This window comes from Ursus americanus, chromosome 7 (genome assembly GCF_024610735.1).
Source record: "Ursus americanus isolate L20-20 chromosome 7, mUrsAme1.1.p, whole genome shotgun sequence".
Taxonomy (NCBI): Eukaryota; Metazoa; Chordata; class Mammalia; order Carnivora; family Ursidae; genus Ursus; species Ursus americanus.
The window spans coordinates 55,487,534-55,512,169 of NC_142133.1; the positions used below are offsets into that span (position 1 = coordinate 55,487,534).

Genomic DNA, 24,636 nt, shown 5'->3' on the forward strand with positions numbered 1-24,636 from the left:
CCATGCACCCCTCTGCCCACCCCTCTTAAACAAACAAACAAACAAACAAAAAACCTAGCCTTAATACATGCATTACATATCAATTTTAGAAAAGCTTTAATAAAAAGTAGCTAAGCCTCTTGGCCATGATTTATTTCTTTTAACATTTAAAAGGTAATATTGATAGTGAGGTACAAAAATGAAAATATAATTAATTTCAGAGACTATTTCAGTCTGTTATTCATTCCACAAACATTGATTTAGCAGCTTTCCCATCCAGGCACTGTTCTAAACACTGGGGATACAACAATGAGAAAATCAGTTTTAAAAAGTCCTGCCCTCGTGGAGCTTACATTGTAGTACAGTTGTTGAGGTGTATCAGGGCTATTGCGCAATGGAACTAGTAAAACTTCGTCATTTACTGAAAAACATGCTTTGACTAATTTCACTAATATAATTTTCTTCTCTTATAGTAACGGGACCTCTGTCAGAACTGCAAATTGCATATGTTAGCAGAGAAACACTACAGGTAAATGCAGTGCTAATTAAAAAGTACCATTCTTTATTAGATTTGGTGATTAATTGTGCATTATCTGTTAAGTAAGGATTGAGCATTCTAGTTTGTTAAACTCTTGGATTTGAAAACATTTTTATTTGTGTAGTAAAGGCAAATTATATTTGCAAATAAACACTGTAAAGCCTCAGTGTGATAGTATGACCTCCTAAAATTTAAGTGCTATGGATTTGTTGTTTTATGTTTTTATAGTCCTCTTAATACCAAAGAAAGGCTTGAAAATTAAGCACTCTTATAGGAATTGAAACTCATTCTAATACTAATTACATTTATACTTTTTAAACATTATTTCAGACTATTTGCAGAGTTTAGTAAAAAGTATTTGTCTTAAGAAAATTAGTGGTTCCAGCTGAGCTTTGCCTTTTTCATTTTGATTCTTTTGTCTTTTAGACTATTTCAGTAAAATGAATTACTGATAACCACTAGACTTTCTGTAATGAGTAAATAAAAAAGAGAAACTACTATTAACTATTCAGTTGATCACTTCACATCCTGAAATATGCTCTGTAATAAAGTCTCATTAATTTTTGTTTTTTGTTTTTTGAAACTCCAGGGATTATGCTATCTTCACAGTAAAGGAAAAATGCACAGAGATATAAAGGTATACATCATATGTTTAACTTCATGGCCTCTCTTCATTTTTAAATACTCGGATCAAACTGTTGAGCAATTGTCTTAATCTATTTGATGAATTTCTTACCTGAACTATGTTACTATAATAAAATTGAGTGATACTTTTGAGAGTTGTATTACCTTTTTAAGCAGCTTTATTGAGATACAATTCACATACCATAAAATTTACCCTTTTAAAGTGTACATTTGTGAATTAGTGTTGTAATAACCTGTATTAGTTAATCTGTAGTTACTTATTTGTAAAAAGCAAATTAGATCGTCAGCTTCCATTAAGTGAGGGTTTTTAGAACATTTCATGCTTTGAATATTATAGTAAACTTTGGCAGTCTTAAGGAACTATCATTAATAATGTCTCAAAATGGGTAAATTCAACTGTAACATTTTCTGATGGTCTTTGATTTAACTGGCAGAGAAGAGCAGGTACACTGGATGTGCTGGGGTTAGCTCTGTGGTAAACTAGGTGCTATGGTAGGACTCCTGAAGTTATTTCTAAACATACTGCCATCTCCCCAACTTAGTTATTTTCTCCTTTCGTTTATTTTTCTTTTACCTTCTTCTTCATTTGTCTTTTCTTCTACTTCTTTCCCCCTTTTGTTTTATGAAGTTTTCTTTAGCATAAAGGTTATTAACTTTTTTGTATCCTGTTGCTCTTTGAGTCTCTGATGAAAGCCATGACTGTTTTCTCAGGAAATGTCCTTATGCACATACCTTCATATTTTGCATGAAATTTCAGCAGACTGGCAGATCACCTGCTGAGATCCTTTACTTTAAGTATTTTTTATAAGCCACTTAAAAGACATAAGCAAAAAGCTTTGGAGTTCCAAAGGAGAAGAGATCATAACATAAGTAAATGAAGAAAGGTACTGTGTCATCAGCACTTAAGTGATCTGAAAAGACATAGATTTTTGTCACAAGTGGAGCTTGGAGTGCCTTCTAAGCAGAGGGAGCAATGTAAGCAAAGATACAGATGTCAGAAATTGCAGGGTCATTTTAGGGAGCATAAAAGCTGCACCGTATTATTAAAGAGAAGAGAAAGTATGAGAGTAACAGGAAATGGGCTTGACCAGGTGGTTTCGTGCTCTGTTACATGAAGAGTTGTGTGAACTTCAGAGTTGGAGCCTAACTGGGGAGATTCTGCCCATCACCATTATTTCTACCCTGGTCTGCCGATTTGTTCTCTCACCTGCACTTCCGGAGCATCCTTCTGCTCTGCTCTGGAGTGTTTCTATAGTCACTTCTCCACCTTGCAGCCAGAGTGCTCTTTTTAAATCAGAGCTCATCACTCTTCTGTTTATAAACCACCCTTGGCTTCCTACCATACTCAGTGTAAAATCCGGATTTTTTTTTTTCCCATGGCCTATAAGGTTATCCATGATCTGGCCCCTGCTTTTCTCTCTGACCTCATCTCACACTCTTCTCCATTTTACTCATTCTGTTCCAGCCACACCAAACTTGATGTTTTTGGAATATGTGGAACTCATTCTGGCACCAAGTCTTTTTATGTGCTGTGCCCTCTTTCTGGAGGGTTTTTCTCCCAGATTTTGGCATGGCTCTGTACCCTCACTTCATCCAGATCTCTGCTCAGATATCACCGTCTTTAAAGTACTTATCTGTTCCTGCCTTTGAATCATTCCTTGTGTCCATTCGTTTGTGTGTGTGTGTATTCATTTTTAGATTTTCTTTCTCTCCTATTCAATGTAAACTTCCTGAGAGCTGGAACTGATTCTTATTTATTACTGTATTTATTACTATAACCCTAGAACTTGAAATAGCACTTGGTTGTTCAGGGAGAGAGGAACGGAAGGATGGAAAGAAGGGAGCATCAAGGGCTATAGATGCACGTGATATGATATCAACTATAATTTAGGAACATTAACCTGGAGCTGGGGAAGGACCAAACTGAGCACTGCAGCAGACATCTAGATAGCTGGGGCCTAGATCAAGTTAAAATCCCTGCTGTGTCAGTCAGTTAAGCCTGTTCTCCAGGCTGCAAGCTCTCCAGACCCCATACTATAGAGATTTGTGGAGGCTTCCTCTTGAGGCATGATCAGTCATTAACTCCATTTTCAGCTCTTCTCCCTTCCCAAGAGAATGTGGGGCAGGGCTGAAAATTCCAAGCTTCTAATCATGGCTTGGCCTTTCCGGTGACCATCCCTCGTCCAGGAGCTGTCCAGGAGCCCACCCAGAGTTGCTTCATTAGAACAGGAGACACTCTTGTCACCTCCCAAATTACGAATGTTTCAAGAGCACTGTGTCAAGAACCAGGGTCTGAGACCATATATTAGACAAAAGATGCTCCCAGTGCTCTTGTCACTTAGGAAATTACCAGGGTTTCCAGAAGGCCATGCCAGAAACCGGGGGAGAAACTGTTATCTCACAGTCCATGCAGATAGGTGACATTTTAATTTGGTGGGCCTATGGCTCGTTGTTTATGTTTATGTTCTGAACGGGCCTAAGCTGTGGGCAGACACGTTAGGATAGACAGCGCCATGTACTAAGCAGCAAGGTTCAGGCTTCCATACCAGCACTGTTTCATCAATGATCAATTCCTAGAAAGGGAAATTTATGGGTTTTTGAACAGGAAATAAGTTTAAAATGTAATACAAGGAATTGAAAATGCCGATATAAGGTCACATTTTAGTGCAGTCACAGTGTATGATCTGTAAGAAAATAACGCTTAGATGAAAAATAATACATCATTTTTATAATAATATTCATATCGTGTTAATAGCAGCCTTTTGCAAGGTGGAAATTTTATAAGAATAGTCAAATTGCCTAAAATGTAGACGATAAGTTTTCCTGTGAATATAATGATGTAACATTTTAACTGGGGATACTTCAAATTTCAAGTATTCCTACATCTAGGGCTGCCACTTGTGATTATTTTAAATATGTATATTTGATCTGTTATATGTGCTGTCTGAGAAAATGTCTCTTACTTTAAAATGTTCTCACTTTGAAGGGAGCTAACATTCTGTTAACGGATAATGGTCATGTAAAATTGGGTAAGTAAATTAAAATTTTGTCATTTGTGCAAATTTATTCCAGAACATAGTAAGTTTATATTTTCCTCTGTTAGGACTAGGTTTTCCCTCAGCATTTCTGTATTTTTAGGTGAAAATCTCATTGTTGGGCATATGTAACCTCTCTGTATCTGGTTTCTCTTCTCTTAAATGGGGATAAAGTCTGCCCTTCACGTATGACAGATTTGGTGTAAAGATACAATAAAATAATTCTCTAGAGATTCTTTTACCGGTAACCTGAGGAATGTGACTTTTAGTAAGAATAATCTGTACAAAATTACCTGGTAACCAAAAAACAAGGTAAATAAAAGCCAAAAAAATCAATTATACCAGCAATCCTACATTCTTTACATTAGCTTTTAAAATGAAATACAGTATTACTTATATAAGAATGTAATATCGATGCTGGATGTTGTTTATTTCAAACTGTACCTATTATTTTGTAACTTTTGGTTATGACTGAAATAGAGTTTAAACCCTAAATAATAACTGAATTTGAAAGTTTAAGACTGGAAATATTTATAGCATAGTAGTTTTTGTAAATAAAATCATGGCTGTTAGGTGTTAAATGAAGTATTTAATAAACAAAGTTATTTTGAATTACATTTTACTATAAGATAAATTAGAATTCAATAACATTTGTAAAAGCACGAATAAAACTATTTAGAACTATAGCCTACAGTAGGAGCAATCAGATTTAAAAGTATGTATCTGAAAATTAACACTTGAGTAATAAAATTTTTCCAGACCACCTCTAAAGATGAAAAAGTGTTTAACTATTGATGGCTTAGTGAACAGTTTGTCAGTTTAATATTTTGTGTTAATATTATGTGCCTTCCTGGCAGACAACCTATATATATCTTGGTTGATAAGGACTTAGAAATGACCATTAAAAACTAGAAAATATTTAGAAGTCAACATACTTCAAGAATAGCAACAAATCCTACATAAAAACAGATTTCCTGGTAGTGATTGGTGTTGGTATTAGAATGTATTGCTGAGGTGAGGTTTTGTAGAATATTCTTTTTGGATGTCTTTTTCAAGCTAGGGTAGATTTGCCAGTAGATTATTAGCTTGTTTGATGTCAGTCATCATGAAAGTGGCAGGAAGTGAACGGAATATATTGCTACTTAGGGTCCCTTCCAGTGATAGTCCTTGAATTTCAGGTCCTGGGAATTTGAAATTATGATTTTATTAAGTCTGGCAGCTTAAATTTTCTCAGCTGTCTCTTTCTCATGAAAGTCATTTGATCTTGACTTTTGTTGTCATTTGATTCATGCAGGGATAGATGGGAATCTATTTGGCTGTGATACATACTGACTACTTTGTGGTATTTTAGCGCTAACCCATAGAAGTTAAAAATTTTAATATGATGTTTAAGAATATCGCATTTTGTGAAATTAGTTTAATGAAAAGAACTATTAAAAGTTTCTTCTCATGTTACTGTAAATAATTTTACTTTCCCTCAGCTTTTTTTCCCCTAAATGTTTCTTATTTTTTTAATAGCTGATTTTGGAGTATCTGCACAGATTACAGCTACAATTGCCAAACGGAAGTCTTTCATTGGTACACCATATTGGTAATTGTATTTTAATTGACAATATAACTTTTTGTTTTTCTATCATTATTGAATACAGCATTTCTTGAAAAAAATAGACTGGTCAAAATTTTTAGGACTAAAACAGATTAAGAAGATAATCAGTAGCTTAAGCAGTTTAGGCGTGTACACTTTTGGATGGATTACACAGCCAAAGAATATTTTATCGTGTTTATTTTCATTAAGTGGAAAAGGCTTTAAAAAGATGGATAATGGCTTTTGGGAACCTTGATAGATAAAGGAATTCATTGACTCTGTGGAGTCCAGCATGGTTTTTACGCATACTTAGTAAATGTTTGTTGATTACTGATCTCCAACTCTGGCTTCAGAGATTAAAACTAATGTTATTCCTCTTATAAGAAAGTAGGAACTATCTTGGGAGCATGTGAAATTGTGAATTAGGCAAAGTAAATTTTGAGAACATTCTCACACTTCATGTCTCTTTCTAGTATCGTGTCTTTTCCACATGAACTCTAGGAATGTAGAGCAGGATGGAATCTCTTGTCCCAGGTGACTAAGGTTGGCCGTTAACTCAGGTCATAAAAAATGTTTGTTCAGTGGCATATCTCAAAATAAATGCATATGTACCTTAAACATTTTATTTTAATTTAAGGCATATGAGTGTACTTTTTTCTTTTCTTTGCCATAGGACCAAGGCCTTTTCTTTGAGTGGCTCACTAATTAGAGTTCTGACCTAATAAACTACACCCACAGTGCCTCAGCTGTATTTCCCACGTTGTGTTTCTCTAAAGTGCAGTGAAAACTTGGACGTAAAAAGCATGTGACTTTTTTTAAGCCAGACGTATGAGGTATAAATTCAGCCTTACTAGGTGTGCAGTTCACCCAAGGTTGAGAAACTTGTGTGCTGTGGTGGTGAGAAATACCACCAGAATCAGTATAAAAGATAGGTTTCCGCCACCCAAGGAAGTATTCTTTTGTCCCCTTTTAGTAAATTCTGTTCCCTCATCCCTAACTTCTGTCAACACCTGTCTGATTTCTGTCTCTATAGTTTTGTCTTTTCCCTGAATGTCGTACAAATGGAATTATATAGTCTATAGCCTTCCTAGTCTCTTATAGTTGTCATATTCTTACCTAGTTTGCCAGGTTTTTTGGTTTTGTCTTTAGAAACTTATCTTTAACAAGGTTTTCGAAAGCATTCACTTTAATTTTCATAACTTGCTCTTTTTAACTCCATAACAAGTCAGTTTTTTCAGAACATTTAATTAAATATTTATATTATTGTATAATAATACATATAATATAATGAATAAACAGGCTCAGAGATGAGCTCAGTTGACAGTGATAAGCATACAGCCTAACTGGCAGAAGTAGAAGTACACTGGCTGCATACTTCCACTCATATTTTTACGAGGAATGGAGAACGTCCCCTCACACAGCAAGCCAGGCATATCAGCTTGATGCACTTTGATTCTCTGCTAGTGCATTCCCAGCAACAAGTTGGAACCTAGCCATCAATAAAGTAATAACTGACATACTTTAAAATTACTTTTCTTACAATAATTTGAATATTTTTAAGCAGTACTTTAAGATTAGAAAGATTTTAAGAACAAGCACCTTGAAAGTTAGAGGGTTTTTGTGTGTGTGTGTGTGTGTGTGTGTGTGTGTGTGTGTGTGTGTGTGTTTAACTTCACTGACTTACTTGACTTGTCTGAAGTCATACTAGGAAGACAAATGTGTATTTGTAAAGCTACTTATTAAATCATCCTTTTGATATGTAAGAGTTGGTTATTTTTAAAGCTATTGTTTAGGATTTAAAATTTTTATATTTGAAAATCAGTATAATCATTTAAATCAGTTAAATACTAATTTATAGAGATATAATTAGAATAAGACTACATAGGAAAGTTAAAAAAAAGAAAGCTAAGTTTGGGTCACTTTCCTCTAAATAAATACAGTTTTAAAAAGCAAACACTCATTTTTGTAACTTCCACCATTATAATAAAATTGAGAAACTGCCAATTAACTTTATAGTAAATATGAGTTAAGTACCAAATGAAGATTATTGATGCCCCAATAAATAGTTTTGGTCACATGAAAACAGAGGCCAGATTGCAGTTTATTGGTGTAAGTGGGTGGAGCTAAAAATTATAGATCATTTATTGCAAGATGTTATTTCTCTGTAAAATTCTGCAGAGTTGTACAGAGGAAAAGATGGAGATGTGGACAAATTTGGGATATGTTGCTATATTATAATTGTGAAGTTTTATAAACCTTTATAGTAAGTATAGTAAAGTAACTAAGGAGTCGACAGGTCTTGGGGTGGAGGATCTTACCAAGTCAAGATCTTGGAAGCGATCTTCGAAATACTACATATTTTTCAGGTATCAGGGCCTAAATAGGCCTCAGCTTAGATACTGGTAGTTCCAGGTGCCTCTGGTGAGAATACGAAAGAAAATACAATAAACAGAAGTTGTTTTCTTGATTTTTGTTTTGTTTTCCTGGAATATTTCCTTCAGGATGGCTCCAGAAGTTGCAGCCGTTGAGAGGAAAGGGGGGTACAATCAGCTCTGTGATCTCTGGGCAGTAGGAATCACCGCCATAGAACTTGCAGAGCTTCAGCCGCCTATGTTTGACTTGCACCCAATGAGGTCAGTGTGTCATAACTGAAGAACTCTGTGCTTAAATTAAGGGTAATCCCCTCCCCCTGCCCAGTATTTATTACATCATGAACAAATAATATTCTTAGTCTTGCTCTACCTTATTAGTAGTAATAGAATTATTTAATAGTAATAGAATTATTTATATTATATATTAAAATATGAAATCTTAAAATGATGTGTAATGATTTGTTGTTGATTTTTCAGAGCGTTATTTCTAATGACAAAAAGTAATTTTCAGCCTCCTAAACTAAAGGATAAAATGAAGTGGTAAGTATTTCTGTGTTATTTACTTCATCATCATGAGTAAAAAAAAAATATTTAAAATTAAAAAATCTAATTTTCAAAATTTCTTAGGTCAAATAGTTTTCATCATTTTGTGAAAATGGCACTTACCAAAAATCCAAAAAAAAGACCTACTGCTGAGAAGTTACTACAGGTATTATTTTTGCCCTGAAATATGTCTTTTTTCAAAAGATAAAATGTCATCCAATCAGGTTTCTAATGCGTGTTCTGTACTATGTTATTTTTATAGCACCCGTTTGTCACACAACCTTTGACACGGTCTTTGGCAATTGAACTGTTGGATAAAGTGAATAATCCAGATCATTCCACTTACCATGATTTTGATGATGATGATCCTGAGGTAGGAATTGTTTTTATCAGCTAGCATATTTAACACCTGTATATAGGTATGTGCATCTCAGAATCAATTTTTTGAAGTTCTGGGTCTAATTTAAATAAAAATCTCCTAAGGGAATAATTAACTCTTTGACTTGGTCCCTCTTAGGGAAGTCATGTGCTGGATTTTTCTTACGGGCTTCTTTTGGGTGACTGTTTTCTGCAAATGGCAAAGACATAATCATCTAAACCACTTGGTGAAATTACTGTAGTTACTTCAGAGTAGTCATCAGCCACTATAAAAGAGAGAACACAAACGGGAGGCACTTAAACCGGATATTAGAATATACTCAAAATTCCTGTTCAGTTTTCCTCTTTAAAAGAATCCTTGTACAGTACCTCATGAATGATTAGTGGTTAGTAGAAAGCATAGGATTGCTTTGTTAGGGACTAAAACCCTAATTGTTCACTTGGTAAGTAGGCTACTACTAATTATCGAGTAGCCTACTCACTGTAGATTGCACAGTGCACGCCTTCTTCCTGTCCTAACTTTATGACAGAGTGAGAGTATCTTTTCTCTGCCTTGGTGAATGTCCTCGTCCTTTCTGAGTTTGGATCAGCTTGCAACATTTTATCCTGTGTACTTTCAGTGCATGAAATATCTCAGTGTTCATATTCCTGTGATCTGAAATTTTTTGCTAACGCCACTCCTTCTGGGTCCTCTTCGTCTTTTTTTAATCACAACTGCTTTCTTCATTTATATCAGTCAGTTCACCTTCACTGAGCTCTCCGGCTGTACGTCTCTAGTCTCCCGAGCAGCAGCGGGGTCCACGTTCTCATAGTCAGCTGTTTCCTTCTGTAACTGTGTGTTAGATTCAGATTATATTGCCAGCGCTATCCTTGGGTTATCACTTTTTATTTCTTTTCAGTGCTTTTATCTTTGTTGGCTAATTCCCTCTTTCAGCTACCAGTTTTTATTAAAATGTCACCTGACTCTTATCACTGGAAGCCAAGGAGGCAGCACAACTACCCACTTTGCTGTCTGTGCATGAACTGACCAACATGCTCGTGACCAGTCACAGACTTAGAAAGAAGTGATGTGATTAGTCACTGGACATGACGTGCATCTGTTAGTCACATGATTTGTGGCCTGAGTGGAGAGCTAGCAGTGAAGTTTGTACATCATGCAGTTACAATGAATGTACTGAATTAATATGATATTAATATGTTGAATATTATAGAATATCATACAATTAACATACTCCTGACTAAAACTCGAACCATGTTGTTCAAGGACCAGTGTAATTTAACTAAATCGTGGTAACTGAAATTCGTGCATATTAAGACTGCAAGGCAGGGCTCCTGAATGGCTCAGTTGGTTAAGCGTCTGCCTTGGGCTCAGGTCGTGATCCCAGGGTCCTGGGATCAAGCCCCGCATGGGGCTCCCTGCTCAGCAGGGAGTCTGCTTCTCCCTCTCTCTTCCTCTTTGCTCGCTTTCTCTCTCTCTCTCAAATAAATAAATAAAATGTTAAAAAAAAAAAAAAAAAGAGACTGCAAGGCAAGGACCATCTGTGTTCTCCCAGTGCACTGAATGCTGCATCATTGTGTCTTAGCTCATCCTGTTTACTTGTCCTACTAAATTATGAAGTCCTTTTGAAAACGTATTTAAAGAGGAGAAATAATAAGCCAATACAGAAGCAGTCGGTGGAATCTTCTTCTGAAGTTTTCTCATGTGGCAGAGAAAGAAATTCATCTTTCTTATGAAGACTGTGTTGTTGGTATTATAATTATAGGTTGGAGGGAATACTTGTCTTCTCATCATAGTTTAAGAGAATGCTTTTCCCAGAGAAATTCATAATCGTATTATTTACAGATGCTTTGTAATTGAAATTGCTGAGTGCTGTGTTGTCACTCACAATTTGCATGTATCTAACTAGCATGTCAGCCTTTGCTGTGATACTGTGCCTGTTGTATGGAGGCTGACCACTCTTGGAAATGTTTGGCACCTCTACTATCACAGCTCTACCACAGTCTCTGAAATTCATCATGCGTCATACAGTGCTGGAAGGAAGTTTGGGTTCCCATGTAGTTTCTCTTGTAGAGGTACCACACACTGCAGTAATGGTGATTCCTATTTTTACTGAATATAATTTTCTTCTCCTACATGTTAACCCATTTACTATGCACAGCATTCTGAGTATTAATCATTTTATAGTGATACCATTTAAGCTGGGAAAGTAAAGCTCTTCTCATAGGCAATCATAGGTTTTATTTATGTTCACTGATAATAGCAATCTGTGTGACTAGCCTGACACGATGCCTATCTTTGCCAGTGTATATTGTGATCAGAAGTACAGGGTTCTTTTTCCCAGCTCTGCATCTAATTAGCTGAGTGCCCTAATTTTGAGTCTCAGTGTTCTTATCTATAAAATCAAGAGTAGTACTAGGTTCATAAATTTATTTTGAGGACAAAATGAGCTCAGGTGTATGAAAGCACTTTGTAAAGTACAAATCACTGTGTACGTGTAAAGTTTAAATTCTTCATTTTTGAAATGACATTTGCTACTATTTTACTACTGTCAGTATTTCAGTGTTTGGGGTCTTTTAGATTCATATGGCTTTATTTCCTGAGATGTGCCTGTACTGAGACTAGTTAACTTGGGTCCTGTTCTTGATCTGCCTTTCAAATCTGATCATTTGAGCTCAAGTGTTTGTGAATTACATTTTCCACAAAGAATGTCTAAGCGTGTATCTCCTTCAAAGGTAATAACTTCAAGGAAAGTGTTTCACACACAGAAAAAAACCTGTTTGGTACATGAAATAGATGCTCACGTCACCTCTTAAGGTGAGACCTTGAAGTGTATGGGATGGAGCTGCAGAGGTTTTACAGACAGGGCCCCTTGTACTCCCCGAAAGGTCGGAGGAATGTCCCGGATATAGCAGTAAGAACTCATCACCACTCCACCTTGCTGTTTCTCTCTGAGTGTGGCGATACACAGAGAGATTTTTTTTTTTTTTAAAGATTTTATTTATTTATTTGACAGAGAAAGAGACAGCCAGCGAGAGAGGGAACACAAGCAGGGGGAGTAAGAGAGGAAGAAGCAGGCTCATAGCAGAAGAGCCTGATGTGGGGCTTGATCCCATAACGCTGGGATCACGCCCTGAGCCGAAGGCAGACGCTTAACCGCTGTGCCACCCAGGCGCCCCACACAGAGAGATTTTAATATAATGAAAGGAAAGAAAATAGAGCACTGCTCCTACAAGAAAAAACATAAAGGGGGAAAAATTATGTTTACTAAGTAAAAGGACCACAAATCAGGAATACCTTTAGCATCATTTCATTTATTTATCTCATTCTTTTTCATAAAAGAACTTGAGGCAGATTTTCTTAATTAAAATATTCTCTTGTGCAACAAGGAAAGCTGCAGCTTTTGAACAGCTGTTGAATTATTGAAATACTCGATTTTATATATTTATATATATTCAACTCAGAGAACATTTATTGGGAACCTGCTATGGATAAAATATATCCATAATCTTAGAAGCTCCCAGTTTGTAGTTGCCTCTTTTTGAAAAAAATATTCACAGATTCATGATATTTTGTCCCATTTTTGCATAAAATGGAATATCTCTTTCACATTTGAGTAGTTTTGTGGGCCAGACTCTGACTTGATTATCAAATGCTTCATGTCCTTGATTTTGGTCTTTCCTAGCCTCTTGTTGCTGTACCACATAGAATTCACTCAACAAGTAGAAATATAAGAGAAGAAAAAACACGCTCGGAGATAAACTGTAAGTATATACTATACACGCTTCATAATTTAACAGTGAGAAATAAGATTTCAAGTTGCAATTTAGTTACAATTATTTTTGTTTCATTTTCTTCCGAATAGTCTTTCTTAGTAAATCTTTTTAAAGGTAGAGTTTAACTAAGGCAGTAAGAATTCCCTTTTTATATTATTCCTGAGAAATTTTCTGTGGCAAGAAAGGGGATGTATTTATGTTGTTATTGTTTGGGAGGAGGAATAAAATTCCTTGACTAGGCAGGACAGAAGTGATTGAGGCAGTGCTTCTTAAACTGGTAAGTGTGTAGAACTCACCTAGAGAGCTTGTTGAAGTGCCATTTCTGATTCAGTGGCTTTGCGACGGGACTCGAGGTTCTTCTCACAAGCTCCCGAGTTATGTAGATGTTTATGGTTCCAGGGCCACACTTTGAATAGCAAGGAGAGGTGTAGAGATCTGCAAACTGGCTTAGCATCTGAGTGACCTGAGCACCTTTAAAAGTGGGTTCCCAGCCCCACTTTTCCACAGATCCTGATTCACTGGCTCTTGGGTCAGCCCAGGAATCTGTCTTGTAAAAGAGCCCTCCAGGTATTTCTCACGGACAGTCGCATTACGGGCCCACTGAGACGGACCATTCATTTCCATGGAATCTGGTACTGTCAGCTCATCAGTGGTAAATTCTGCCAGCAGGAGTCTGTGGTAATCGTGCCTAAACCTTTTTCTTCTTGGAAGCATTAATTCTCTATGACTTAGAATGCTAATTTAGTGCAGTGAGGCTTCTGATAACAGTTTTTGTGGGTTAAAGATTTGTCCTGAGGGACCTGATATCCAAAATGACTTTAGTGAAATTAGGTAACATGGTAACTTAAGATAACTACTGTAAAGAAACTGTTGCCAATTTTTGGCTAGATTAGTAATGATAATAATAGTACGTTTCATGCTTTACGACGAAGCCATCTCTTTGTCTGAAAAGCTAAATAAGTAGTGGCAGACACTGTCACCATTTAATAGGAGAAAAAAAAACAAAAGAAATGCCAAGATGCAGAGATTTGCCTGTGGGATAAAGTCATACACCACGTGAACAGCAAGCCTTGGATCTCTCAGCTTCCAGCCCCGTGGTCTTTCACCAACACTGCTGTTTCAGAGACCACCTCCTCAGACTTGTGTGGATTTTACACTGCACATCCTTTGCAGATTTTCCTTTGAAACTTCCGCTGGACCGTACACTGTGTATTAACTAGGTAGAAAAGCTTTGTGCTGGTGCTACTTGAAAATGTTCCTAAGAGGAGGAAACTCTTGAAAGAAAGCACCATGCATTGTACAAAGAGCTCAGGACTGGGATTTGGTACTTTGTTTGCCAGCATATGGTTGTGTGACCATATTTAAGATTACCTTTTAAAGCTCACTTAAATTTGCTAATTTCCCTCCGACATATTTTTCTGAAAATGACAACCGTAGTATATAAGCATTTCCTATTTTTTAATAGACATAAAGCAATTAGAAGATGTCTTTGTCATTTCTTTAATAATACAAATGGTGATACCTTTGTCGTTGATTTAGAAAACTTTTTATGTTCAGTACTATTGAAAATTTAATATAAAGTACTTTTATCTTGTTATCCAGTTCTTCAAAAAAATTATATTAGGCTTTTTATTGTAAAGTGCAGTTCTTTCTGAATCATTCTTTACAAATTTATATTAGTGATTCTCAGCTGCTAACTGCGTATGCCTTTATATGCTATTTGAACCTAGATGCCTATACCCCAGTTTCTCTGAGATTCTGATATGCCCTCCCTTTAATGGGAGCAGGTGAAGTATGATGGACCTCCCCCCTTTTCCCCCATTTGCCAGTAAGAAAGGTGTCATATCCCTGGTGTGTTGAGGTAGCAGCCACCACTTTGAATAATTTACGAGTTTGATATTTGAGGCTTTTAAATCTTACGCAGTCTTCTAATATCTGCTTTCTTAGAATATTTCATGATTTTATGTGAGATGTGATAGAATAGTTAATGATGCTGTTGACTATAAAGACAGACTTTGGAAAATTATTTTAATAATTGTGTATATTTGTTCCTGTTGATAATGTTTTATGTTCACAGTTACATGGTATCTCTCCATGCAACCAGGGTTTTCTCTTTATTAAACTAAATGGTGTTTAGGCAACATACATGTGAAAATGGACTCATTTGCAGAAAAGGTGTTATTCTTTCCCTTTTGAGAATCCTCTCTGCTTTCAGTTAAATATGATAAGCAAAAACTTACTTTAAGAAATACATGTGGGGGAAACAGGCCTGTTCACATGTGATGATAACACAAAGCAGATAGATGCACAAACTGTCCTCATCTCACTCTATTACAGATTTAATTTTCCTAGTTGATGACAAATGTAGGTGAGAGCTGTTCACTAGGCCTCTAATTTAATACCTTACTAAAAGTTATCCTGTGGTCCTTGATGTGTGATCATGTATGGACAGGCATGAGGAGTCCACTATTGAAGAAGCCTTATCTTGGAAGTGATAGGCCATCACTCTGCCATATTCATTTGGTCACATAGACCAACTTTGGTGATATGAGAAGGGACTGCACACATTTATAAACACCAGGAGGGCAAGAGTCATTAGAGGCCATCTTGAAGGCTGGCTTCCAACAGCAGCCTGCCTCATTTGCTGTCTACCCACCTAAATCCTGAGTTAAGTTTGCCTCTAGTTAATGCTGGGTCACAGAGAAGTAGCAAGTTAGATCCTGATTGTAATTTTGCTAATCTTTTTTTACTGTGGAAGAGGCCTAGGATTAACAGATTAAGCTTCTTATCCTGCCTAGACTTTATTGGGCTTTTTTCAGCCAACAGATTTTTTTCATTTAAATCTTTGGATTGTAATCTCTGTATGGTAGGTGATAAAATTATATGTTCTGCCATAGAGTAACTTAAAATTATTACATCATTAAGAACATAGAAACAGATCATGGCTTTACTTCTCTTCTTTTTTAGTTGGCCAAGTAAAATTTGATCCACCCTTAAGGAAGGAAACAGAACCACATCATGAACTTGTAAGTAGTGTAGTCTTGGAATGTTAACACTGAAAATAAAGATGTTAATTAGTCTTTGTGATATTGGTACTGACTACTAGTTACTGATATTTTCAAAAGCATTTGGGGAAATAAAAAGGTAAGTAATTCTGAAATTTATAAAAAATAAATCTGTGTTGCTGAGATTAAATATTCTCAAAATTAGGAGAAACTAGTTTTACCATTCTCTGATTACATGTTTTTAATGTTGGCCTTTTTTTTTCCCTCCATTTTTGTTTCTCAGTGTTTGAGGGGCTTTTTGTATATGCATTTATTGGGACAAATGCCACCATTTTAAATTAGAATGTTGGACCAATAAAAGCACATCTCACTGAATTTATGTGCAGCCTTTTAAGAATGTAAGCCAGTTTTCTAAACATGAGGATAGAGTCAAATCTGTTTGGACTAAAACTCAGGAGAGACTGAGGCATATGTAGTAGATCAAATCTGCATTCATTTAAGGCTTTGCTAACTGTATGAATGCTCTTTTCATGATTCTTTTTAATGTTTTATATATGCCTTTCCAGATATACGATAATATATTTTTAGAAGCGGTCTTAGAAGCAAGATGTTTTGCAGATATTTGAGATGATAATATTCTATGGAAGAATAAAAAATAAGACTTAAAAAAAAATTAATCTTAATGAAATTAGTTTCCTGCAGCTCCGGATTACATGTTTCATTTTTTTCTTTTCAATATTGAGAAGAAAGTAACTGTTAATAAGTACTAATGATTGAAATGGGAACTTTCTTCTTAAATTTAATGCTTATTTTATCCCACTTGACTAAAGGCATACGTACAAAGTGAATCTTTAGCCTTTAAATTATGGAGTTATTCTAATTCAGTATACCAGCATGGAGGAAAGGAGTGTCAAATAAAAATTCGTAAAATGATGATATTAAACTACTTAAGCCCAACATTTACATAGAGGATGGAGAAGGTTAAGAACAAAAAGTAGTCTAGTCGTGATGTTCTTAAATGCTAATAGCATTTTGTTAAGGCAGTTGGAGTTTGTTTTCTGTTTCCTTTTTTAAGTTGGCATTGCATGTATTTAAATTCTGTACTAATTCAATAACTGCATCACAGAGCAAAGTCGTTGCATTATTGCTATTTTAGAAGCTCCTTGATATGATTTGACTTGGCATTTGCCTTAATAAGATTATGTTAGCAGGACTTACCTCACTTGTGACAGTTTCCCTTTGTGAATTTGTGGCTTTTAGTCTAAGTGTAAATAACTTGGGTTTCTTGGTCTCTGCTAAACAGCCCGACAGTGATGGTTTTTTGGACAGTTCAGAAGAAATATACTACACTGCAAGATCTAATCTGGTATTTCTCATCTTCTGATTTTCTTTGTCAGCATTGTTTAGTCTTAATTGTTTTTCGTTTTTTTGATCAAATATTTTGTCCAATTTTAATGAACCAGTTTAAGCATTGTTTTATACATTCCTGCCATTTAGCAAGCTTCTGTATATTGATATAGCCATTTTTTCCAGAACAAGTTAAATATATCTACTCAAATATATTATTAAAAATTTTTTTAATTTTCCTTTTTTTATGAAAAGTACTTAATTTTCTCAGATGTATTTTTTAAATTAAATTTTCCTATAAAAATGTTGTTTTAATAATGTGACTTATTTTAGTGAACTAGAAATCATCCATACATATATATACACACACATATCCATTCATATATATTAAACTACTTTTATGTATCACATATATTACGTTTATATATTACATATCAATGTATGCATATATAATTTTAAAAAATAACATCCCTAATTAACAATGAATTGAGTCTTAGATGAAATTTTAACTTTGTAGCATTAGGTAATATCCAGTTTTCTCAGGCCGAAATTTGGATTTTAAAGCCCCCCTGAAGTTACAAATATTAAGGCTGTGTTACCATTAGGTAAGAAAAGAGGAAAATTAACCCTGGTAAATATTAAATAAATAATACTTTTAATAGTTGCTTTTAAATGGTTTTTTTCTCTGTACCTAGCCAGGGCTCCAAGTTGCCTGCATATTTACTCCTAGATTATACTTTTTTGCCTTTTCATTGGAATTTTCCTTCTCTTTCCTTTCTCTCTGCTTTAATAACATACTTCTCTCAAATCTGGTTGATTTAAATGATTATATAAATTCTTAAATCTATGCCCTGTAATATTTGTAGAACATGGAAGGGACTATTTACACATAATTTCGCTTGGAGGAAGTTGCTGTCTTGATGGGCAGAAAACACTTGGATGTATAAACTGTCAGCCATACAACAATATATATAGTGGATTGCCAACAGGTGGTGTTAATGATAAGAGGCTACCATATGTAATAGGTGCTGTGGAAATCAGAGGAGAAAAGCTTTTGGGTTAATGTGGTTTATCTGGCTTCCGGAAGGGACTAAGACTGATTTCATTGTAGTGTAGGAACCATTATAGAGTCTTCAGGAAGAGAATGGGCGGATGCCTCCAATGTTTCATGGGAATTGATATGGGAATGCTCATCAGCACGGACCACAGTTTTGAGAGATGGCAGATAAAGAGCTGAAATTATGGAAATGGTCATACTACTACTGGAATTACGGGATTAGCTCAGAAGAGGAAAATTGAAGTCATTAAAGAAGAAATGATAGATGAAACCATGAGATTGTGTGTGTTTGCTAGTTAGGGCTGAAGGAGGAAGGAGTGTAGGAAACTGGTTACCACAGTGGGTGATCCCTGTGTTTTGCAGTCAAAGGTAGAACCAACATGGGAGAGGGAAGAAGCAGTAGAAAAGCTGAAAGAGTCAGTACATGGACTGTCACAAATGAAAGAAGAGTGCATCAAATCGTCCAGAGAGGACCAGAAAGTATAAGGATTGGGAATTAACTGTCCAAAGGGGAAAGAGAGATGAAATGTCTGAAGAAAACAGTCAGTGACTTTCGGATTAAAGATTTTTTCAGAATTACACATATGTAGGCTAGAATGACAATTAGTGAAATTTGTTGTGGAAATAAAAAACCACAGAATCAAAAGTTTAAATTGACTTATTTATTAATATTGTCTAGAAAAGACAACAACAACAAACCCAGAAACATAGTCTTTAGAATCCCAGTTTTTCTTTTCTGTGGCCTGTGTTTCTGGAACTAGCCTGGTAACCTGAATAAGTTATCTGGGCTCTGTTCCCTGGAACTGCCCCTACCCCCAAGTCATCAGGATTTCTTACGACAGAGGGCTTTAGGGATAGTTAACGAGTTAGATAGTGCTGACAGAAGAGGGATGAATGCCATTATTTGTCAGATTCTACAATTTATAAAATCAGCCTTTAAGAGTTCACTTCTGATGGTAATAAAAGCTAACATTTATCTATGGGTTTTTAAACAAGGCATTCTAAACACTTCTGATGTATTAACTTAAAATCCATGTTTTACAAATGAGGGGATTTAAGGTCTAAAGAAGTTGAAATTACTCTTACCACCCAGCTAAATAATGGCCGAGGTGGGTTTTGATTGGGGCAGCCTGGCTTAGGAATTCAGACCTAACCACTGTCCGTGTTACCTCTACCCCACGTCATCGAGTTTTTTTTCCACGAATACTGAGCTCGCACTCGTAATCTCTCTTTTCACGCAGTATATATATGTTCCATAGTTATTTTTTTATTGTGGTAAAATATACACAACACAGAATTTACCATTGTAACCATTTTTAAGTGTACGGTCCAGCGGCATTAAGTTCATTCATATTGTACAACCGTCACCACTATCCACCTTGAGAACATTTTCGTCTTCCCAACTGCAGCTCCTTACCCGTTAAACAATAACGCCCATTCCCCCTTCCTTCCAGCTCCTGGCAGCCAGCATTCTAGTTTCTGTCCCTTTGACATACCTTACGTAAGTGGAATCGTATAATACTTGTCCTTTTGTGACTCGCTCCCCTCACTTAGCATCAGGCCACATCTTTAAAGGTTCATCCATGTGTAGCGTGTGTCAGAATTTCCTTTTTAAGGCTGAATGATGTTTGTGTCTGTGTGTGTGTGCGTGCTTCTCTACCACAGTTTGTTGGTTCGTTCATCTGTGAGTGGACAGTTGGATTGCTCCCACCTTTGTACTATTGGGAATAATGCTGCTCTGAACTTGGGTGTGCAATACCTGTCGAGATTCTACTTTTAGTTCTTTGGGGCATATAACAAGAAGGAGAGTTGCTGCATCATGTGGTAACTCTACGTTTAATTTCTGAGGGAAATGCCATGCCTCTTTCCATAGCAGCTGTTTTTATTTTACAGTTCCCACCAGCAGTGCACAAGGGCGCCAGTTTCTCTACATCCTCATCAACACTTGTTGTTTTCGGGGTGTCTGTGTGTGTGAGAGTAACAATAGCTATCCTAATGGGTGTGAAGTGTCCATAGCTATTTCAATTGCCTAATTTTATCAGTCCTAACACTTTGGCACTGTGAGCAGGATTTCCAACTGTTACAAATACTTGTTGCCACTAGAAACCTGATGAACCCAGAATGTCTGGCTGTCATCTTAGTAGGCACTTGGCACCAAGGTGACAAGTGTACATCTTTTGGGACCCAGGAGAAACATTTACCCCTTTTTTCGTTTGTTTTTAAAGATTTTATTTATTTATTTGTTTATTTGAGAGAGAGAGAGAGAGTCTGCACAGGCATGTGCAAGGGAAGGGGCAGAAGGAGAGGGAGAGGGAGAGAATCTCAAGCAGACTCCACACTGAGTGCAGCCCATGGGGGGCTCGAGCTCATGACCTTGAGATCATGACCTGAGCTGAAATCAAGAGGCCGGACACTTAAACAGCTGAGCCACCCAGGCGCCCCAAAACATTTACCCCGTTAAAGACTTTGCTGCTTAAAAGTCCCGTATCATCAGTGATTTCTTATTGTTTTAAGTGCTAAGGGTATTCATTTTATAATTTTGTAAATGAATTGAGACTGTTACACCTCAGATTTCATTATTACAATACAGATTTTTTAAGTTAGATAATCATAATGTGTGAAACCAGAGAACAGAGCTTGATTTCCAGAATCGTTAGTAAAAGAGGTCTGCAAATTTTGAGAAGATACCAGTTAAAAAACCTCACCATGATACAATAATTAAATAGTAAGAATTTTGCTTCTAGAAGAAAACATAATCTCTTTTGTTGCCTTAGCAACAGTTTTCTAGATATGTCTCCAAAGGCAAGGGAAACAAAAGTAAAAATAAATTATTGGGACTATACCAACATAAAAGGCTTTTGCAGACAAGGAAACCATCAGCAAAACAAAAAGATAACCTATCGAATGGGAAAAGATATTTGCAAATGATATATTGAGTAAGGGGTTAATATCCAAAATACCTAAAAAAAAGCTTCACAACACCAAAACAAAAAACAAACAAACAAACAAACCCCTATCCAGTTAAATGAGCAGAGGACCTGAATAGACATTTCTCCAAGGACAGCAGATAGCCAACAGACATAAGGAAAGATAGTCAGCATCGCTAATCATTGGGCAAATGCAAATCAAAACCACAGTGAGATATCACCGACAGACCTGTCAGAATGGCAAGAATCAAAAAGTCCAGAATTAACAAGGCAAGGATATGGGACAAAGGAGCCCTTGTACACTTGTTAAGTGGGGGTGTATAGTGCAGCCACTCTGGAAAACAGTATGGAGGTTCCTCAAAAAGTTAAAAATAGAACTACCCTAAGATCCAACCATTGCAGTACGGGGGTATTTCCCCAAAGAATACAAAAATACTACAAAGGGATACATGCACCCTGATGTTTATAGCAGCATTATTAACAATAACCAAATTATGGAAACAGCCTAAATGTCCATCAACAGATGAGTGGATAAGGAAGCTGTGGTAGACACACACACACACACACACACACACACACACACACACACACACAGGAATATTAATTACTCAGCAATAAAAAAAGGATGAGATCTTCCCATTTGCAGAACCATGGATGAACCTGGAAGGTATGCTAAGTGAAGTAAATCAGAGAAAGACAAATACCATATGATTTCACTTACATGTGGAATCTAAAAAACAAAACAAATGAACAGGCAAGCCAAAAAAAAAAAACAGAAACAGACCTATAAATACAGAGAACAAGCTGGTGGTTGCCAGAAGAGAGGGAGGTGGGAGATAGGCAAAATGGGTAAAGGGGAATTGGAGGTACAGTCTTCGAGTTACAGAATCAATTAGTCACAGGGATAAAGGTGCAACATAGGGAATATAGTCAGTGGTGTTGTAATAATGTTGTATGGTGACAGATGGCAGCTACCGTTATGGGGAGCACAGCATAACGTATAGAGGTTTTGAATCACTATGTTGTACGCCTGAAACTAATAAGTGTCAACTGTACTTCTGTTTTAAAAAAAGAAATGTAAACATATCCTTAATCATTTTTATATTTATTATATGGTAGAATGATAATACTTTGGATATGTTGGTTCAATAAAATATATTATTTAAAAAATAGTAAGCGTTTGGCCCATAACCATAAAATGGGTTTATCTGATGTGAGATGCCGTCTTCAGATTAAAGGATTATATATCTGTTTAACTGATGGCCAATTTTTTTCTAATTTGCCTAATTTTACTGGATATTTTAGCCTATATGCCAAGAAAAATATATTTAAAGTTACTTATATACAAAACACTATGTTAATTGCTGTGGAGGAGCATAAATAGTAACATAATCTTTGCTCTGAAGAAACTTAGAGTATGCCTGAAAAAGTAAGAATAAAATATTTAAATTATAATTAAAGACATCAGAAAGATACACCCAATTGATCATTATCAGTAAACCTAACAAAAGTACTTTAAGATTACCCCTTAATTAGGTCAGAATTGAATAAAGTCTAAAAATAAAGTTAAATTTATTTTGAAAAAGAAACAGTAAATGCCAGCCTTATTTCAAGTTTGTTAAACTATTACTTATCATTAAGTTTATGTGCCGTGGTTACTCTTCTTACTTGGTACATAATGAAGACAGTTTCTAAGGAGAATTCATTCCATAGCTGCACAATGACAGGACATTTTCTGGAACGGCAAACCTACCCTTCTGATCTCTATTTCCAAGTTTGCCATGTAAGAGTCATGAAGACTGCTTAGTGTTCATTTGTTAGTGTTCTGACCTCACGGGCTTCTCTTTTTTTGAGAAATAAAATCTTTTTTGCTTTGTCCACAATTCATTTTTTTTACTTCTATAAATTATCTACAATATTAAAAGGTATCTTAAAATGACTTTATTCATATCACAATTTTCTCATTTTTTGATGAGGAAAAAACTCTCCTCGGGCTGTTCTCTTTTTTGTTGGTTAAAATATATTGAAGTATTTTTTCTTTTATGTTTCGGTAGCCAGTTCTGTTAACTTCCTGCTGTTTTTTCATCAGGTGTAGACTTTGCAACCTCCCAAGGGATTTGTGAAAAAACAGTAATAAGATTTTCTTGATCATATATTTTCTTTTTCCTATGTTCTGTGTTCTGCCCTTTATTTATTTATTTATTTATTTAGATGCTGTCTGTGCTTCCCCATTCATTAAAATTGAAGTTAGGATTTTCTGACCCAAAAAAGATATTTTCACTGGGCTAGAGTGACCACCTTCAATTTTTGCATGAGCACTCAAGTTGAATCTATTCGAGGAGACTGTTGCATGTTTTCAGTCCTTGTTACTTATTTGACTTTACAGTGTAGTTAAACATTGTCGTTCGTTAATAAGCTGATGTCTCATTTGTGCTACTGATTTTTTTTTATGTCTCTCCTGGCATGTTCAAATATATTATTATTTAGCTTACAAAGGATTGCTGTGTTATACCATCGTCTAAGGTTATCTTGAGTGCTTTTCCAAGCATGATTTTGGTAGCATTTTTCTATTATAGAAAAGCTTCCAAGTACTACTTGACAAGCATTTTAGATCAATCTTTCTTAGACTGTTCTGAAGCTATATAAATAGCTACTAACTTTGCCCAAGTTTTACTTTTCTGCCTTTTTATTTCTTCTAATTTTCCTTGAATGATTTACTGTCTGAATTCCTGGCATATAATAGGTTCTAAGTAAATACTAGTTGAGTTAAATGAGATTCAATACTTACTAAAAGGACTTGGTGTAATTCTTTTACTTGATGACATTCCTAGCAGATTGTTTTTGTTCCATGGTTGCTAAAAACATAACTTGATTTATGGAGAAGGAATTAATAAAGAATGAGCCCCTTTTAATTTTAGCTTTCCTGGTAGGGCTTGACACATGACGCATTTAATCATCTGACTTGAATGTATCTGCAACTTCTCCCTGGCGTGAATGTTATTCTGCATATGAACCTATGTTCAATTTTCTATTAAAATACTACACTAGTTATTTTATTTTATTTTATTTTATTTTTTTTTTAAAGATTTTATTTATTCGACAGAGATAGAGACAGCCAGCGAGAGAGGGAACACAAGCAGGGGGAGTGGGAGAGGAAGAAGCAGGCTCATAGCGGAGGAGCCTGATGTGGGGCTCGATCCCATAACGCCGGGATCACGCCCTGAGCCGAAGGCAGACGCTTAACCGCTGTGCCACCCAGGCGCTCCTACACTAGTTATTTTAGACTCTTCTCTTACCTTCCTAAGTAGTCTGCTAATCTCAATTAACTTTTTTAAAAATCATTGTCATCAACCTGGTAGTTGTCATGTATCATAAGCTGACTGTTCCTACAACAGCCACATCTGTGTTTATGTAACAGAAACCATGGCCACTCTGCACAAATGCACACTTC

General features: G+C 35.8%; 1 protein-coding gene across 3 annotated transcripts in view; it reads left to right on the forward strand.

Moving 5' to 3' along the window:
* The window catches only part of MAP4K3 (mitogen-activated protein kinase kinase kinase kinase 3), a 181,968-nt gene that overhangs the window by 113,033 nt on the left and 44,299 nt on the right, over positions 1-24,636 (forward strand). For 2 of the 3 annotated variants that reach the window (XR_006781710.2, XM_045809020.2), the window contains exons 5-15: positions 453-508; positions 1,107-1,154; positions 4,149-4,191; positions 5,716-5,788; positions 8,284-8,415; positions 8,632-8,694; positions 8,782-8,863; positions 8,960-9,070; positions 12,759-12,837; positions 15,817-15,875; positions 17,158-17,220. Coding sequence is in view for 2 of the 3 variants with exons in the window: in XM_045809020.2 (XP_045664976.2) it covers positions 453-508; positions 1,107-1,154; positions 4,149-4,191; positions 5,716-5,788; positions 8,284-8,415; positions 8,632-8,694; positions 8,782-8,863; positions 8,960-9,070; positions 12,759-12,837; positions 15,817-15,875; positions 17,158-17,220 (809 nt within the window). In the remaining variant the exon portion in view is untranslated. The remainder of the gene's footprint in view (positions 1-452; positions 509-1,106; positions 1,155-4,148; positions 4,192-5,715; positions 5,789-8,283; positions 8,416-8,631; positions 8,695-8,781; positions 8,864-8,959; positions 9,071-12,758; positions 12,838-15,816; positions 15,876-17,157; positions 17,221-24,636) is intronic. The other variant, XM_045809021.2, reaches the window with a different exon arrangement.